At 49.6% G+C, this 18,857-nt stretch overlaps 1 protein-coding gene across 3 annotated transcripts in view; it reads right to left on the reverse strand.

Moving 5' to 3' along the window:
* Dchs1 (dachsous cadherin related 1) overlaps positions 1-17,832 on the reverse strand; it is a 35,367-nt gene extending 17,535 nt beyond the window's left edge. The window contains exons 1-4 of one of the 3 annotated variants that reach the window (XM_030242498.1): positions 17,303-17,832; positions 16,836-17,056; positions 15,361-15,499; positions 910-2,802 (exon numbers count right to left, since the gene is read on the reverse strand). In XM_030242498.1, coding sequence (XP_030098358.1) covers positions 910-2,688 — 1,779 coding nt within the window. In that variant the 5' untranslated portion in view covers positions 2,689-2,802; positions 15,361-15,499; positions 16,836-17,056; positions 17,303-17,832. Of the gene's footprint in view, positions 1-909; positions 2,803-15,360; positions 15,500-16,835; positions 17,057-17,302 lie in introns of those variants that run through there. The other 2 variants (XM_006507655.4, NM_001162943.1) reach the window with 2 other exon arrangements.
* Between the last annotated feature and the right edge of the window lie 1,025 nt (positions 17,833-18,857).

Consider the following 18,857-nt stretch of genomic DNA (forward strand, 5'->3'; position numbering starts at 1 on the left):
CCACATCTAGCAAAGCATCATTAATTCTTCTGGGCTTCCAAAGCACTTCATGAAGTGCCACCCTCTACTGTGCTAGTTATTGCTCTGTTTCCCTGTTTACACTGAGTCCAGCACGAGAATGGGAATCTCTTTCCCCTGTTCTCTGCTCTGAGCACATTGCTGGGCTTACAGTGCTGAGCAATGATTTGTCACCCACACATCGATCCCTTCACCCTTAAAGCCAGTTAGCTACTTTAAAACCAAAAGCAAACAAACAATCTAATCATGTCCTTCCTGACTCAAAGTTCAAAGACCTCCTTTATTTTCCGAGGAAAGCCCTAACACATGGTGGCCAAAGATTTCTGCAATATGGCTTCAGACTGTATCCTTAGATTCATGTTCTCCCCATCTCTTTCCTCGTCCGCTGTGAGGTCCTCCCTCTCTGCATACTAGAATCTTACTAGATTGTTCTTATCTCTGTCCTTGAATCCGTGTGTCCCATCAAGGCTCCCGTCCAAAGGAAGGGATAGAGGTTTCTCCAGCAGAGCATAACACTGGACTAAGCATAGAGCACTCTGTAAATGCTGGGCTATCCCTTGTGAAACAGGAGCCATGTGGGTGTACAAAAACGCCATCTCTGCAGTTTAGAGGCTTTGCAGAGTGTTTCTTTTGTTTCCTGACACTACATGACACTCTTCTTCCATATCCTATCTTAGTTCCTTCAACTGCCAAGTTTACTGGTCTTAATTCTTGCACCCTACCCCATCTTCTCATTACACTACCTATACAGACGTTGGATCTCACAAAACAGGGCCAACCCCTTTGGCTTAAGTCACTGCCAACACTTGCAAAGCTAGGCTGCTGCCCTGGGGTCCTCTGTGACCCTCACACCCACTGCTGCTCACAGTGCTGTGGACAGGGGCTACCCACCTGCAGGAAACAGGTTCCAGGCTGGGTACCTTCAGGCAGCGAGGCATTGTAGAAAGTCCTCTGGAACTGGGGCTCATTGTCATTCACGTCTTGTAAGGCCACACTAACTGTGGCCGAGGAGACTAAAGGAGGCAGGCCCCCATCTGTGGCCACCACAATAAGCTGTGGCTGAGGCTCTAGTTCATAGTCCAGTGTGGCAGCTGTGGTGATGATGCCTGAAGTGGGATCAATGGAGAACCAGTGAGTGTGAGTGCCAGGAGCCAGGCTGTAGGTGATCTGACCATTGGTGCCTTGGTCAGGATCCCGGGCAGTCACCCGTACCACGAAGCTGCCAGGCAATGCAACTTCAGGCAGAGGCTCAGGTCGGTAGAGCTGGCGGTCAAAAGCAGGTGCGTTGTCATTGACATCAGTGACATGTAGCACAAAAGCAGCTTCGGCCCTAAGTGGGGGTGAGCCTGAGTCCGTGGCTGTGACTCGCAAGTTATAGACATCTCTCTCCTCCCGATCCAGCCTTCGAGCCACACACACCAGATAGATGACACTGTCTTGGGTGCTCAGAGCAAAGTGGCCCTCTCCACCTTCCAGGGACACATTGACGTGGGCGAAGTCACCATCATCTGGATCTGACACAGAGATTCGAGCAACAAGCTGTCCAGGTGGGGCAGCCTCAGACACTCGGGGGGAGCCATCAGCACTCAGGAAGATGACAGTCATGGACGGCTGATTGTCATTTGCATCTCGCACATGCACTGTCACAAAAGCTGAACCCAGCTCTGGGTGAGCCCCACCATCCCGTGCCTGTACCACCAGTTCATGAACTCGCCTTTGTTCAAAGTCCAGTGGGCGCTCCAGCCTCAGAAACCCTGTGTGTGCATCAATGGAGAAGGGTCCATCACCTTCACTCTGTCTCCTGTTGATCTCATAAGTCACAGCTCCGTTGGCACCAGCATCAGCATCAGATGCAAACACCTGCAAAACAGGACTTCCAGGGGCCAGACTCTCAGATACCACAGCATGGTATCGGCTTTGATTGAAAGCTGGGGCATGGTCATTGATGTCCAGAAGTGTCACATCTAGCAGGGCCTGTGCTCTCCGCGGAGGTGAGCCACCATCGTAGGCTTCGAGCTGCAACATGTAGTGTGAGCGGTTCTCCCGGTCCAGTTCTCCGGCAATCACCAGCTCAGGTACTGGAGCTCCACCAGGACCAGGACGTGTCTCCAGCCGAAAGGTCTCTCCAGCCCCATCACCAGATAGCGCATACCCTTGGGTTCCTAGGCGGCCGGCATCTGCATCACGAGCAGGCTCCAGTGGGTAACGTGTACCAAGAGCTGTATGCTCAGGTATCTGCAGGGCTGCCCGAGCCTGAGGGAAAGCTGGTGCGTGGTCATTGATATCAGCTACTCTCACTGTAACTTCCACGGTGGCCCCATCAGGAGTGACTGCAGTGAAGCGGTAACGGTCTCTCCGCTCACGGTCTAGGACCCGAGCTGTACGGACCACTCCACTGTGCTCATCAATAGCAAGGTCTGTGCCTACGCCACTGCCTTCCTGGGCAGAGATGAAGTACATGGGAGGAGGCGCTGTGCCTGGTGGAAGCCCTGCACTGATGTCTCCAATCAGCGTGCCTGCTGGTTGTTCCTCGTCGATCTGTAGGTCCAGGCTCCCAGCCTGACCCCAGCTTCCTGGCACTGTAGCCCCTAACAGCACCAGCAATGGTAATAGAGTCCTGAGGCTCTTCATGCCAGGGCAGGAAAGTGCGACACTCAGCTCCTTCTGCATGGCAGGGCCAGTCCAGCTGAAGCTCCAGCTCCACACCAGACTCTTAGCCCAGCTTGATTTCAGGGTTTGGATCGGATCCAACTTGGGCTTTAGCTGCAGTTCAGGCTCCCTGACCTGAGTGAAAAGCAGAGGGAAAAAGTCATTATCAGGGGAGGATTAAGAGGCCAGAGGGACTGGGAATCTGACCACCCCAAAGCTCAGATGTACACAGGGCCAGCAGCTCATCCATTTCTATCCTGCCCTGGGAATCCGTACTCTGGGATTCCCCCGAGTCTCCTCCAGGCTGCCCCCTGGCAAAGGCTGAACTTTGTCTCTAAGCAGATTATTCCATCTCCAACTTTACGGGACTAAATGCCTACAAACTCTCCTCTTCTATTTCTAAACTTAAAACGGCTGACTTTTGCTTACATTTTTTTTTTTTTTTTGCACCAAGGACTAATACTCCCTTTCTAGCCTATAGTAACGCATGTAGTAACCATCCTTGAAATGTCAATCCTTAGAGCTGCTACCAGTGTTTAAATATTTAGCGTTCCGTAGCCCCACTTCACTCTCTCATCTACAAGAGCTAAGTGCCAACTACAAACAATGAGTAAAGGGAGCAGCTCCTGGTTTCATGGAGCTTAAAACTAGGAGTTGAACAGCCTTGAAGATGTCTATGAAGAAAATTTGGAAGCAGGAGAGGATGGAAGGGACTTCACGGAGTCATGGAGAGTTGTTCTGAGGAAGTAACATGCAAGCCCAAGAGCAAAACAATTTGTAGGTATTAGCTACATAATGGTGGGCAGAGATGAGGGATATGGAAAGAATTCTGGAAGAGTGAACAGAATTTAGGAGAGCTGAGAGTCCACACTAGAAGAAGGGCTGAGAATGTCTGGGGGTAGCTGGAAAGCATTGTCTGCTGGTGAGGTGTTATGTTGGTGCAGAGTGTATATAGAGAGCAGGGGCTCACACACAACATAATGAAGATAGGACAGGAAGTAGTAGAGGTATGGCAGTGTTTCCATGCTAATTTGGATGAGGGCCAGCAAGCAGTAAAAACGGGGAGTGCCAGCACTTGGTAGGCAGAGGCAGGCGGATTTCTGAGATCGAGGCCAGCCTGGTCTATAAAGTGAGTTCCAGGACAGCCAGGGCTATACAGAAAAACCCTGTCTCAAAAAAACAAAAAAGAAAAATCAAAAAAACAAAACAAATCAAAAACCAAAACAAAAATCCAACCAACCAAACAAACAAAAAACCCAAAAAACAGCAACAACAAACAACAACAACAACAACAACAAAAACCGGGGAGTGATGGGTAAGTGTGTGGGAGGGGACCGGGGGTAGACTCATCAGAGCCTGATGACTGCTTAAAGGTAGGATGAGAGGACAGAGATATCAAGGATGATGGGCAAATTCCTGGTGGAAAACCAACTGGACAAAGTGTCCTTAGGTGTCAGACACTGAAAAATAAAACCAGTGAGGGGAGGTGCCTCTGGGAACCCTCTAAGGAAACGAGGTTCTCAAATGTGGCCAAAGTTCCAAGAGAAGGAAGCCTATGGGTGACAAGCAAGAGCAGAATCGGTGACAAGGTGGAGCACAGGCTGATGGGAGGCAGCTGCAGGAGGGAACGGGGACTGTTCCAAGTTACGCCTCCCAGTAAGGCTGCTTCACTTGCCCCCTGTGTCACCTCCCTCTCTCCCTCCATAGAGAGGCCCCCTTCTCCGTGACAACTCTCCCACTGAGCCAGTCATCGCTTCCTCTTACTGGATCATTCCACATCGCTGATCAGTAATCCTGAAGCCCAGTGCTCTGGGCCTTACCGCCATTTCTGTCCACACTTTCCCTCTCCACCTCCCAGCTGTGCCCAGGCTCCTTCACAGGCTCTTCTCCTCTGTCCAGTCCTTTCAGGACTTTGTCCTGGGTCATCTTTTGCTATCCTCAAAGTCTGACTGGCAGCTTTCCCACTCCTATGCTTTCGTCTAATCTATTTGTCGGTGATCTCTCAGTCCCCAGCTCTGGGGGCACTAGCCATAACCTCAGTCTGATTTCTTTCACCTCTGTGTTCTTTCCTGTGAATAGCAACACCATCCACCACACCTCAGAACCAGAAATCTAGACGCTCTCTTTGGGTTGTTTGTTTGTTTGTCTGTGTTTGCTGTTCTTCGATCTTAATTTCTATTTTGTTATTAAAGCCTGGCCACTTCCCCCAGGCACGCCTCAGCTCTAGCCTGTTTACATGGTTGCCATCTTAAGCTGAAGCACTGTCAGCTCGCCTTTCTATTTCTGCAACAGCTCCTTTCTGATCTCCCTGATTCTAACCTGGACCCTTTTTTTGCTCCATTGTCACTTCGCCAGACAGATCCTTACCTAACCAGTCTGTAGAGGGTTCTCACTGATTCCCAATTCCTGACAACAGGAAACTGCTGCCCCCACCTCAAAAGGCATGCAGACTCAATATGCACAGACACTCATGTGCACAGACACACACGTATGCACAGACATACATAGGCACACATACATATGCACAGACACACATAGGCACAGGCACACATATGCACAGACACACATATGCACAGGCTTGTGGCTGAAGTTTCAGGGGTGTCTTGTTCTAGCAGAATATCTCTGATCCACATCATAAAGTCCGCTTTCCATTAGTGTATTTGCACCCTAAGTTCTGCCAGTCACTCCATGTTCCCTGCTTATAGTTTCTCCCACAACATATTGCATTCCCAAACTTTATGTTAATGTGCTTATCCATTCTTTCTTGTTTTATAAGTGGTGTTCTCCCAGACTAAGATAGCTCCCAAAAATCTTGTCCATGGGGCTATTATTAAAAAGTCAAGATCCAGTTTAAACTTCGTGTGGATTTTTTCTCTGGCATACCCCACCCCTGCCCCCATGTAACAGTGCACTCTGTTGGGCTTCAATTAGAGCCAATAAGCTGTTCAACAGTCCTGGTGTGTTCTTGTGTCTACTCCTGCACTGGACTGGAGGCTCCAGGTCTTGTCTCTGAAAGAGCTGTCAGGGTCTCATGCTCCACATCACCGCCCCCCCCACACACACACACACTCAGAGAAATGCCTGTGGCTGTATGAACTCAGATGGCATACATAAACACATGATCCCATGACCCTGGGGTTCTACCTGTCCTATGGCTAAAGAAGTGTGTCCTCTAGTCTCCATGGATTTTGCTTCTCTCAGACTTCCTAGTTCCTGAAGATAGGTGTGTTTGTGACCTTAACTTACACTTGCAAGTCCCATCTCTCCCATCTTCATAAGGCAATACAAAGCAAGGGTTGGGTAAGGAGGCTGGAGAGATAGGTCAGTGTGTAAAAGTGCTTGCAGGACAAGCATTGCACAAGCATGAGAAACTGAGTTCAGATTTCAGAACCCACATTTTAAAAAAACCTTGAGAATCTACACATGTGCCTCTAAGTCCTGCATTGTGGGGAACAGTGACAAGAAGAGCAATAGGACTTGCTGGCCACCGACCTAGATCCAGGTCCAGTGAGAGACCCTGTCTCAAAAGAACAAGAAGAGTGATGGAGCATGCAAACATACATGTGCCTGCACACACACGTGTGCATATACCGCACAGTCATACACACATTAATTTTAAAGAGCAAGACTTTGAATCCAGTCTCATTATTAATCTGTGAAGTGGTTGGATCTAAGCACAGAGACTGGTAAAGGGTTAAGGGCTGGCTCTCTTCATTTCACCAGTCACTGGACAGAAAGTAGTAAGTAGATCTTGGCGAGAGAAGATCATGCACAATGAGTTCCATGTTCTTATCACACTTGGCATTGCAATGATCTGTCTTTCTATGCAACTTGTATAAGGGACTGAAGACTGTCTTACTCACACTTAGGTGGAATATGGCCATAATACATGATCAACAGATTTTTTTTTTGAGACAGGGTTTCTCTGTATAGCTCTGGCTGTCCTGGAACTCACTTTGTAGACCAGGCTGGCCTCGAACTCAGAAATCCACCTGCCTCTGCCTCCCAAGTGCTGGGATTAAAGGCATGTGCCACCACTGCCTGGCAATCAACAGATTTTCTGAATAATAGGATGAGTCAGTAGTAGGAGATAAAAGTTCACATGAAGTAGCCTTGGAGGGGAAGGATACAGGCCCAGGTGGATCCCTATGTAAAAATAGCCCCTTCTTCCAAATTAGAGACTTCTTCAACCTCTTCTTACCTAATATAGACCTCTAGCCACTGCAGACTCCCCCAGGGCACTCACCTCTGAATACACAAAAGCTCACACATAGCCCAGTCCTCCCCCCACCCCACACACACCTTAGCACACTTGGAACACTGATAGACAGGCTCATGCAGAGCTTTTCACAGCCAGGCTGCTCACATGCTAGAGACACATTCAACATGCACTTTCACACAAAGATTTACTCTAACACAAAACCAGGTTACATATAGATACCTCTCATCACATGCGTTGAGAAACCCATTTTCATACAAATTGGTATATTAATTTAGACATATATAACTCATATGCACAGAGAAAGCCACTTTTCCATGGATCTTACACACAGAGACACATACACATTCTCAATTAACACACAAACACACCCATACACATATTCTTCCCTGCCCGGGCAAACACACTGTCTACTTCATGTGGACTGACACAGCAGGCACGCGCACACACACTTGCAGACCCACCCACACGCAGGCATGCTCTCACACATGCTGCCGGGGCACTCGTGGTCAGCTCTGCGGCTGCAGCTGTGACCTCCAGGTCCCTAGGGCCTCTGTCTGGACTATGCCTCATCACTTCCTGCTCCACAGCTTCCAGTTCCAAACTCGAACTCCAGACTCTCTCCGGAGACCGTCTCATCCTCTCTCCAGCCTCTTCTGGAGCTCCGTGCCTCCCATCTGTCCAGTGTTTCTCACTGCCTCTTCCCTAGCACATGCTCCTCCTCCCTATTCTCCTTTCTTTCCTTTCCAGGTCTGTCCTATCCATTTCACCTCTGTCACCAGTCTGTCCTGCCTCCTGTCAAGCTTTGTCACATCTCTTCTTCCACCCAGTGCTGCCTCACCACATGCCCTCACTTTGTCCTCAGTCCTGTTGCTTGGTCCTGACTCCATCCCACTCTCCCCCTCTAGCCCCACATCTGGGCCTCTGGAACCACAGCTGGTTCTCATTAAGAGGGGGAGGGGCAAGACTGTTCATTGGGGCCTGAAACGTGATGTCAATTCCCCCCTCGCTAACAGAGCCCCCCTTCTGTCCCCAGCTTGTGTGTCTACAGGGCCTGGGAGCAAGCAGAAACATGGGAGAGGAAAGAAAGGTGGGCTGTGGGGAGGACCAGAGGGACCACAAGGGAAGGAAGAATCTCTCCAGGAGGAAGTATAGGAATGGCTCAGAGGTACAGAAGGGGAAGCATGCTAGGGGAGCTGGCACTGCCTAGGCCTCCTCCCTCAACTTCCTGTCCCAGGGCCAGCAGTGGGCAGGGCCAGAAAGACAACAGTGGTGAGGAGGGGGGCTATAAACGGCAGCTGAGCTAGAAGTGGAAGAACAAGAGAGCAGCCTCAGTAAGCAGAGGGAGATGTGGATTCAGGCTAGGCATAAAGAAAGGAGGAGAGGTGAGAGTTCTGGTGGGAGGATGGAGGAAGCAAGCCCATCAGAGAGCAAGCAAGTACTGCAGCAGAAGAAGGAGTGGAGCAGGAACAGTCAGACCATGGGGGCTGCTGGGGAGGGAGCAGAACCCACAACTAGAGAAAGGGGACTGAAGAGAGGTGGTGGGAGAAGATGGCTGTAACCTCCACCCCACCCCCAACCCAGGCAGTGGCCAGGGCACTGCCAAGGCCTGGCTCTGTCCTACCAAAGACGTGTTTCCAAGAGGCACTCCAGGGAGAGGCTGAGGAAAGGAGAGAAAAGCAGAAGAGGGTCTGTTTCTGAGCTTTCAGTGTGTGCTGGGCCCTGTGCCAGGCAGTTCACAGACAGTATCTCATTTAATCATCATAACAACCCAGCGAGGAAGGAATCCCGGCTTCCAGTTTCCAGTGAGGAAATGGAGGCTCAGAGCAAAACAGTCTTCCTGAGTTAATGTCCCCCTAATCTGATCTCAGGACTATACACACTCTGTTTGGCCTGCAACTTAGAGAGAAGAGGAAAAACACGGGGAGAAATGGCAGGGAAGCTGAGTGGAGCACTCTGGCAGGATGGCAAGAGCAGCGAATTTGGAGGAAGGAAACCAGGTATGAGCAGTCGGTAATAATGCAGGTTAGTGAGGGGAGAGCTGAAAGAAGAGAGAAATGGAAGATGGGAGGAGATGAAGTGGACACGACCAGGCTAAGGACTCTGTAGGATGGAGAAGCTCAACACTTTCCTGGGACTCTGACTTGAGTCAGGTGGTGATATTAGAGTACTGGAGAAGAAAAGCCACTTGGGAAGTACTTGTTGACATCCCCACACAGGGATGTCCCACGAAAACTTGGATCGGCAGGCCAGGCTTCAGGAGAGATATGGATGTGGACAACTGTGGAGTGACTGGGATCTGTGGGTGTGGAGATGCCAATTTGATAGGGGTAGAGAGTGAGAAGAATCCAGGCCTAAACTCTACCAACAGTCACAAAAAAAAGGGAAGCTGAGGCCGGTCGTGGTAGTGCACACCTTTAATCCCAGCACTCGGGAGGCAGAGGCCAGCAGATTTCTGAGTTCGAGGCCAGCCTGGTCTACAAAGTGAGTTACAGGACAGCCAGAGCTATACAGAGAAAACCTGTCTCGAAAACAAAAACAAAAAAACAAAAACAAAAACAAAAAACCCCAAAAACAAACAAACAAACAAAAACAGAAAGGGAAGCCGAGAGCTTTCCTCTTCCTGGAGGCAGCGTCTAAAAGTGAAGGAGGAACCTTCAAAAGGAGGCAAAGATCAACCATGCCTAATGCTGTCAAGAGAGGCAGAGATGGGTTGCAAGTAGCTGCTGAGTGTAGCAGTTAAGGTGTTGGAAAGAGCAGCATCAGGAGAGTGGTCCTGCAGTGGGAAACCAGAGAGAATGTGCCAACTCACACCAAGGCACAAACCAGATTAGGCTCAGCATAGATATTAATGTGTGTTTACTGCATTCCTACAACAGGGAGACTATGTCCCAGGCAGCAGGGCAGGAGAGTGGCATAGATTCTAGCAATACAACCTTTTTTTTTTTTTTTCCATATAGGGTCTTCTATGGCTCAGGATGACCCTGAACTCCTAATTATCCTATCTCAGTCTCCTGAGTGCTGAGATGATAAACTCGAGTCTTCTTGCCTGAATAACCTCTAATGCCTTCATTTCCTCATCTGTAAAATGTGAATCAACGCACCTGCCTGACTGATGTGAGAGTTAAATGAAATAGTGCAGACTCCTTAGCATGAATGCTTGGCTACTGCTCGCTGGTACTGCTACGTGATGCACATATCAAACTGTGGGATAAGTGCTATTCCACAGACAAGGGATCTGAGGCTGGGAGACAGGAACACAAAGACATATAGAAATCAGTTTTGATGGACAGCAAAGCTTTTTGCTAACCTAATTGCCTCTCCGGTGCAAGGCTCAGAAAGCCAAGATAACAGTTCCTGAACGGCATGGAGTAAGGAACAACTGCCAAAGTTTAGCAGAATCAATCTGGCACTGTGCTTGGGGTGGGCTATCAGAGGAAGAGCTCTCAGTATAAGTTAACTGACACTCTGGGTTAGAGGCACGTGGGACCCCCAGGGTATGAGGGTTGAGGGAACCTGGCAGCCTGAAGGCTTGTAGGAATGAAAAAAATGGGGACAGAAGGAGAGGATACAGGGCATGCGTGTGATGTGATTCATGAATAGATGCAGTCAGCAAATATTTAAGGCCTACCATGTGCCAAACTCGCCAAATCCCAGAGATAGAGCAGTGGCTCAGACAGATCAGTCTCTGTGCCTGTGGTGTTTACCTGAGAACTGATCCCCTAGAGCAGGACTCCAGTGATCACTGCCCAGGTGGTGGAGGAGACTAATGAAGTTGGGGGTGGCAGAAAAGGTGGAGACAGAAACTCAGAGGGTATCATGAAGGCAGAGAAGCTCAGCAAGAGAACTCAGATGGTAGGTGGAAACTTCCAAGACCCAGCACAGAAGAAGTGAAATACAGTGAGCTAAGTTAGTAGTTGAAAACTTGTCAATTTTCTTTCTGAATCTTCCAAATAACTTTTTGAAGTAGATGCCAGTACTCTTGTTTTCACCTGAGGAAATGAAGCTCCAAAAAGCATAGTCACCCATTAGAAGGCCTGAGGTATGGCTATGCTTCCGTTCCCTTCTCTTCTCTTGTTCCTTCTCTTCTTCCTTCCTGATCAGTTACATGGAAGCCAGGTTCAAGCTTCTGACAGATAACAAGCTCCTTCTACACACACACACACACACACACACACACACACACAGAGAGAGAGAGAGAGAGAGAGAGAGAGAGAGAGAGAGAGAGAAACAGACAAACAGACAGACATAAACAAGTGTGTTTGATGTGCTAACTGAGCAGGAAGGGGACATCCTCACTCAGGCCTGGGGGCTCCAAGACCTTGAGAAAAGTCTTTCTCCAAGGGACACATGGAACTGTATGTCCCCCACCCCAAATGGCAGAGGTTGAAAATGTTCTCATCTCAGAGAACCAGCTAGCATCCAGAACTTCTGGGAGAGGCTTTTGCTGGTAGGCACCAGCATCAGAGAGAAGAGAATCCAGGCTGCCTTTTGTTGCCAGTGACAGGCAAGGTTTGGACCAGGAGGAGAGTAGAGGAATCAGGGAATCTAGGATAGGAAGGAGAAGAAACTGAAATGCCAGGAGCTGGGCTCAGGGTGGGCACTGGAGGAGGGAACAGTCAAAGGATCCTAGGGAAGGGGTCTGGTAGAGTGGAGGAGATGATGAAGGCCTGTAGTGCCTTGTGGTCTAAGGATAGGTGTGATGATTAATCTCCACGACAACTTGACCTGGGTCTATCTTCAAAGGTGTTTTCAAAGAGGTGTAACTGAGGAGGGTGTCATCATTCCATAGGTTGGGTACCAGACTGAATAAAAAGAAGAAAGTGAGAGAAGCACCAGCATTTCCCCTTCTTCTTCCCTCCATCCTTCCTTCCCTTTCTCCCTCCCTCCCTCCTTCCCTCCTTGCTCCTTTCCCCCCTCCTCTCCTTCCTGACTGTGTCTGCAGTGTGACCAGCCACCTCACTTTCCTGCTGTCATGTCTTCCACACCACGATGGCCCATGCCCTCAAAGTGTAAGCCAAAATAAACCCTTCCATTCGCACAAGTTTCATTTTGCTCATGTTATTCTGTCACGGTAATGAGAAAATCGAGCAATAGATCATAGCTTACAGACAAGGGTCTCCATGGACACAAGTTTGCTAAGTTCCAATGCTTCTTAAATAACTGCTGTGTGAATGAAAGAAATAAAGTAGAGGAAGAGGATCCAGAAAAGAGAAACCCAGGGGGAAGAAGGGAGAAGGAAGAGGAGGAGGAGAGAGCCTGGGATAAGAAAGGAGAGCTGTGGAGAGGCAGGGGAGTGTTTCTAGCAAGGTAAGAGGAGAGCTGGAGAGGAGGCAGTGTCAACAGGTTCCTGGTTTCACTTGCAGAGATAAAGGACAGGTTACAGTGGGAAACATCTCCATCAGTGGGCAGCTGAGAAGAGGTGTCCAGAGAGGAAGGGATGTGTTCCTGTGCTTGTGTTTGCTCTCTGTCAAGCCTGTGTAGGGAGCCATGGGCCACAAAGATGTTTGATGTGCAACCTTGACAACAAGGAGTCCTAGCTTTGTTGGAGAAACAGAATGAGGAGTCCCTGATTTGTGAGAGGCAGTCGCATGGGGGCCACATTTGAAAGTGAGAAGGATTAAGCAGGAAGCAGAAAGGAAGGGCCACTGGGCTGATAGAGCAGGGTGTGCAAAGGTCCAAGGGCATGGAAAGACACACTGTCAGTCAGTTGATCGGTCTGTAGGTTGGGAACTACAAGGAACTCAGCATAGCTTGAGCTCACAATGTGAGGACGCTAGAGAAATGGGACAAGCAATGAGCTAGGGAGGTTGTGGGGAGAGCAGATTATGATTCATAAACCTTATTTAAAAGTTGGGATTTCCTGCAAGGGAAACAGAATCGCTAGAATGCAGCAAAATGGCTGGATTTGCATTTTTATTCAAGGCTTTCCTGCTGCAATGAGAGGCACAGATTGGAAGACAAAAGGGAGCTATGGACCCAGGAGTGGGTCCCCACAAACGTCCAGATGAAAGACTCTGAGGTAAGGGCAAGCACAGAGGCAGTGGAGGAATGGCATGAGACGCCAGACACTGCTGGAGAGAAGGAAGAATCAACAGCTCCTGGTCTCGCCATCCATAGAGAAAGGCTAGTTACAACTAATGTCTGGGTGTCTAGTCTGAACAAAGGAAGGAGTGATTTGGGGAAGGAAAGACAAGTTCAAGTTTGTATATGGCAGGGGGTATGTGAGCTATACATTAAGAGCAACTATGTCTCAGGTACATAGAAGTCACAGTTCAGGAGAGAGGTATTTGGAACCTCCATACATGACAGCTAAAACCATGCAAATAAATGAGACAGATTATCAGAGACTCAGAACTCTGAGATCATCAGATCCAAGCCAGTATTAAGGGGCACATGCAAAGGACCTCAAAGGTGACCCAGGCCAGCCGAGAGAGGAGCTCTGCAAGAGATGCACAGATCCCACCACAGCAGTGCCACCACTGGCTTTTCACCTGTCTCATTGCACTGTCATCCCACCGAGGGTAGAAATGGTGAGCTTTACCATGTTCTCACTACCTAGCAGCCTGGCTAGCACGTCAGCTCTTGTTTCAATAGAATAAAGCAGTGACTCACAAGCCAAAATCAAAAACAGCTCAGAGAGGAAAGAAAGCTCAACTATGTCAGGTCCTGCCAAGAGGTCAAACAGCCGAAGACTTTAAAAAATCCCCTTGATGAGAGGTCACTTTCTCTTAGGGAGAACAGAGACACTTAGGGAGTGGGAGCAAGTGAGCTCAGTGGAGATGCAGTCTCTCACAGAATGTGACGTCAAAGGAGGAAGCCTCTTAGCTACAGGGGTGCCACAGGGTTAAAGAAAGATAAAGACAGAAGAAGTCTGTCCCCAGGAGACTTGGGAGCAAGGATGAAATTAGAGACACGGGAAAGACAAGAAATCATTAGTCAAGTTAAAATCCCTTGGAGGAGTGAGGGATGGTATCCTAAATGCAGGTGGGGGTGAACCTTATAGAGAAGAGACACCTACCTACTTGTTATGGGAGGAAGGATAAAAGGTTCAAGAGGGTGCAAGTGAGATGTGGGGAGGTAGAAAGTTGCAGGATTTTTTCAGTGAGTGAGCAAACCAGGATTTCTACTCTCTGTCCTCCTTCTCTTCCAACACCCACATCCATTTTGTCAACATGCTGACCCCACTGTTTAAAGAGAAACTCCTGTCTCCTGCCATTCCTCCAGTGCTGGCCAGTGGGATCCCCCTTCCTGGGTTTCTACACCACCCCACAGCTATTCTTCCCAGGCACCTCCCCCAGTCACCACAGACCTGCTGCAGTGCCGTTTCTGAAACAAAGCTGGCTATATCACTCCACAGCTTCAAATGATTTGATGGCTTTCCATTATTCTGGGGTCAAATGAGCTTCCTGTGGCCATGGAGACCCTGAATGATCTCAGCTTCCTCCTGACACTCCCATCTCTCCCCGCTTCTTGCTCCGAGTGTCACATTCACTGGCTTGCTCTATCCCTCAGACACAAGATACATGAACTTTTAAAGGCCGTTTTCTTGGCTTGGAATATTCTCCACCCATTCTGCCTCATTTCCACGGCTCCTTTCCTTGGCTGACTCCCGACTAATTCACCAATTTTACATTTAAATGCCACTTCTTTCAGAAAGTCTCTTCTGGACTTTCTACCCTGGCTTACACTTTCTTGATGAGACCTGGTATGTTATGATTCTCACCCCCACAGTGTGTAAGTTCCCTGGAGGTAAAGAACATGTCTATTTTGTTTACTCTTTTACAAAGCCCACTCTGCTATAGCGTCTGGCAGAGTAGATGTTTGTATGTGCATGCTGAATGAACCAGTGGGTTAATTCGTCTACTGAAAACAATGGATCGAGGGGTTTGGGTGTGTGAAAAAATATTTCTTCATAGAAGGTTCTATGTAGGGATTAACAGAAGCCAGGATTTCTAAGTGCCATTTAGTGCAGCTAAGAAACCATTCTAGATAGCGTTGATAATGTGCATGTGGGAAAGCTCAAAGACAGTGCAGTCAAGGAATGTTTGAAGGGATTTCTTCACAAATGAGCTGAGGGGTGGGAGGGTCAAGTAGGAGCAAATTAGGAAATCTAGGGCAAGAGGTCAAGGGGAAAAGGTCATTATCAGGTTAAAGCAGTGGTTCTCAATCTGTGGGTCATGACCCCTGTGAGGGAAGGCCATTGAAAAACACAGGTATTTATATTAGGATTAATAACAGTAGCAAAATACACAGTTATAAAATAGCATTGAAAATGATTTTATGGCCGGTGGTCACCACAGAATGGTATTAAACGATCACAGCATTAGGAAGGTTGAGAACCACTGGGTTAAAGAGTAAAACAGGAGAAAAGGCATCTGGAAGCTATAAAGAGATGGAAGCTATGTTCAGAGTGGAATACAGGTTGGGATGGAAGAGTTCAAACAGAGTAGTCATGGGACAAAAGAGCATACCAGGAGCGAAAGAAACTGAGGAAATTGTGCAGCTGGTGTTTAGGGAGACTCCATGGAGACTTCCATGGTAGCATGTAGGACCAGGGGGGAAAAGCTCACATCCAGCTCTCAGTGTCCAGGAGACAGAAGTTCTGGAGTTCTGGGGATGAAGAGTAACAGTGTGAGTCTTAGAAGCTAAAGGGCTTCTTTAGCAGTAGCAATACCATATAGCTTTCCTTGTAGTATGGATATATGGTCCATGACTGTCTCCTAGAAGTTGTACAAGAGGTTCGGAGGTAAGGACAGTTACAACACAACCTTCTATTAGTTCTGAGTCACCTGTGACTTATGTGAGCAGGCTGAGGAGATACATAAAAATCCCTGTCATGCCCTGCCTGATAGTATTTCCAATTGGCATGTGTTGTTCTGAGAGGTGCTGGCAACACCATTGTCTCCTGTGGTATGAGTTGGCTGTGGCAATGACTCTTCATGTAACATGGCTGGAACATTACTGTTGTATGGACACCACACTGAGAACTTCTTCCACAGGTACATGCTAGCTTGGCAGGCATCTATAGTGGGTGTAAGTTGGTTCTGACAGTTCCTCTTTAGGGGTGTCCAGGCTGTGAGTGTATCTCTTGAGAATGTATGTTGCCTGGGACTCGGTCCCTGTGGGTTGAAGAGGATTATGACTATGTCCCCTATGGGTATTTGAAGAGTTGACATAAGTGACAATATTTTTCTGGCCTATGACCTGTGGCTGTGGGCCCAGCCCATGCACACTGAGTTCATTGTGCCTTTGAGTTCTCTCTCCCCACCCCCTCCACGTGGGACCTAGGCTTGCAGTGACCTCTCTCTGTCCCCTGACCAGGACTCTGATCTAAGCATCCTGGACAGAAACTTGCAGGCTCTGGTACCAGGATGCACTTAGAATACTAGTTTGGGTGACACACTGCCACCTCAGGCTTCCTCCTCTCCCCTCTGCTTCTCTTTACTTCTGCTCCCTCCGTTTCTTTGTCTGTGTCTCTGTGTCTCTGTCACACACCCATCAATACGTTCTGACACATGGCTCCAATAGAGCCAGGTAAAAGGCACCCAGGCACACATCCTCACAAGGACCTGCTTGTCCTGGCACACCCTCATTCTGACCCACACCCCCTCCAAGTGACACGCACATGCACACACAACCGCGCGAGGACACTCACTGACTCACACTCACTGCACACACACTGTCCTGCCCTCACCCACCAACCCCCCGCCCCCCAACCGCACACTCAAGCACCACCACACACTCCCACTCGATGACACCCGCACACAAAGACCCCCCGGCCCTGCCCCCATGCTCACGTTCACGCTCGCCCTCTCCCGCAGGCCCCGGCCCCCCCCTCCCCCATTGTCTCGGCTCAGAACAAAGCCCCCGGCTCCGCCACCGCCGCCGCCGCAGTCGGGGAGGCCGACCGACCCCGCGGGTGCGGCCGGACGGGCCGGTCACTGACCTCGATGCGGTGCGGGCTCCCTCGCCCAGTGTTGGGGCGCAGTCCGGCCGCGGTCAGCCCCCGGGGCAGCGCCCGCCAGTGCGGGGCCTGGGGCCGCGCATCGTCCGCTTTGACTGGCTCGGGCTCACAGTGCCCTCGGCGCGGGCCGCCGTCTGTCTGCGCTCGCTCGACCGTCGGTCGGTCCGTCCGTCTGTCCGCCACCGCCGCAGGGGCGCCGCCTCCTGCACAGCCACCCCGCGGAGGATGCAAGATGCGCCGCCGCGGCCCGAGCCCCCTCCCCTCCCTCCCTCCGCGCGGTAACCCGAGCCCCCGCCCTCCGCCGAGCCCCCGCCCCCGCCCCCACCCGCGCTGCCGCGGTCCCCGCGCCTCCCGCCCGCCCTCCACCCCTCCACTTCCCGGCCCCAGGCCCCAGGCCCGGGCGCCGGATCCCGCCCCAGCGCCGCGCCGTCCCTTCTCCAGGCTACTACCGCGCCAGATCCTTTCGTCCCGTCCCGTCCCCTTCCTCCTCTCCGTTTTTCTTTCTCCATTCTGTACTGGTCTTCGTTCTTCCATCCCTACTCCGCCATGGTCCGCTTCTGCCCCACTGCCCTGTTCTGTCTCACCCCTTCACACCTCTTCTTTACCCACTTCTCCCGGTCTCTCTTCTCGTTGTTCTTTCTGTATCCAGCTTCCCTCCATCAAATGCCCGCTATCTTGCTCTGTCTGTTCGTCCGTCTTCTCTGCACCTTTTCTCCCCACCCCTTTTCCTGGCTCTTTCTTTTGTCCATAACCGCTCTTACTTCACACCTTTCCCTTCCCTTCATCACCCCGTCCTCTCCTCTTTCCTTCCGTCCATCTTAACATCCCCGGTCTTTTCTGCTACTCACTTACTACCCTGTGATCCTATTCCCTTTCCCCCTGTCAGCCCTGGCTTCTCATTCTCTTATTTCCTCGTCCATCCCAAATGTGAATTTAGAGATCGAGAGGTATTAAACCATAGAGTTTAGGGGCTGGTGGTAGTCTGAGAGTGTATTTCCCTAGATAAGTAAAATGAAAAACTGGGTAAGAAGATGACAAAGGTCTTGAGGGACCAATTTGGGAGGAAGGCTTTGTATGTGTGTGTAAAGTCAGTTAAGTGGATGACAGTAAGCAACCTGGAAGCTTTTATACCTTGTCCTTAGGACTGTGATCGATGTGAGGGAAGAAAGGCATTCTAGCAGGTACAAGTGGCACAGAGAAACTGGGAACTTCTAGGAAGAGAGGACAAAGGACCTTAGGGAAAAAGGAGGGAGTATGATCATGGAAGATGGAAAGAGAGGCTGAGATGCTCCATGGTTATCTGGGCTTCAGGCTTGCACTGCCCGGTGGGTGGTGGTGAGCAGGGGTGGGGAAGGGAATGGGCTTGGAAAGATGATGACTTGGGATTTGGGGCTTCTGCCTTTGAAGTGCATGTTGGGTAGGTAGGTCTACATTTGAAGGAGCGGTCTGGGCTGGGCATAAATATTTGGGAGTCATCTGCAAATACCGTATAAGTTTGAATATAGGGTGAGGTTTTTTTGCTTTTTTGTTTTTCCAAAATCATCTCTCAGGAAAGAGGGAGTAACCTTATATTTGAGTCCTTACAACATCTCTCATATTACAGGGTTTGCTCTCATTTACTTTATTTTGAACAACAAACCACTGGATAGGGCAGTATGGTATGGTGACTAAGCTTGTGGACTCTGGAGCCAGACTGCCTGGCTCGGGGTCCAGACTCTGCCGTTTGGAAGTTGTGTGCCTTTGGGAACGTTGGTTAACCTTCTTTTACCTCAGTATTCTCATCTATGAACTGGGTGTAATGATTAAACTATTTTTAATATGTTAAAGTACTGCATACCTGGTACCTAGAAAGTACCCAGCAAGAACTCTTGCTATCAGGACAAGACCTATTGACCTGAAATATCCTCAACAATCCTATTTTGGATCCTTGTAGAGGTCATTTGTCACAGAATCCCTAGCTAAAGAAATTTAATACAGTATGATAACTATTCCTGGTGGTATGAC

Source organism: Mus musculus, chromosome 7, assembly GCF_000001635.26.
Source record: "Mus musculus strain C57BL/6J chromosome 7, GRCm38.p6 C57BL/6J".
In the NCBI taxonomy this organism is placed as follows: domain Eukaryota; kingdom Metazoa; phylum Chordata; class Mammalia; order Rodentia; family Muridae; genus Mus; species Mus musculus.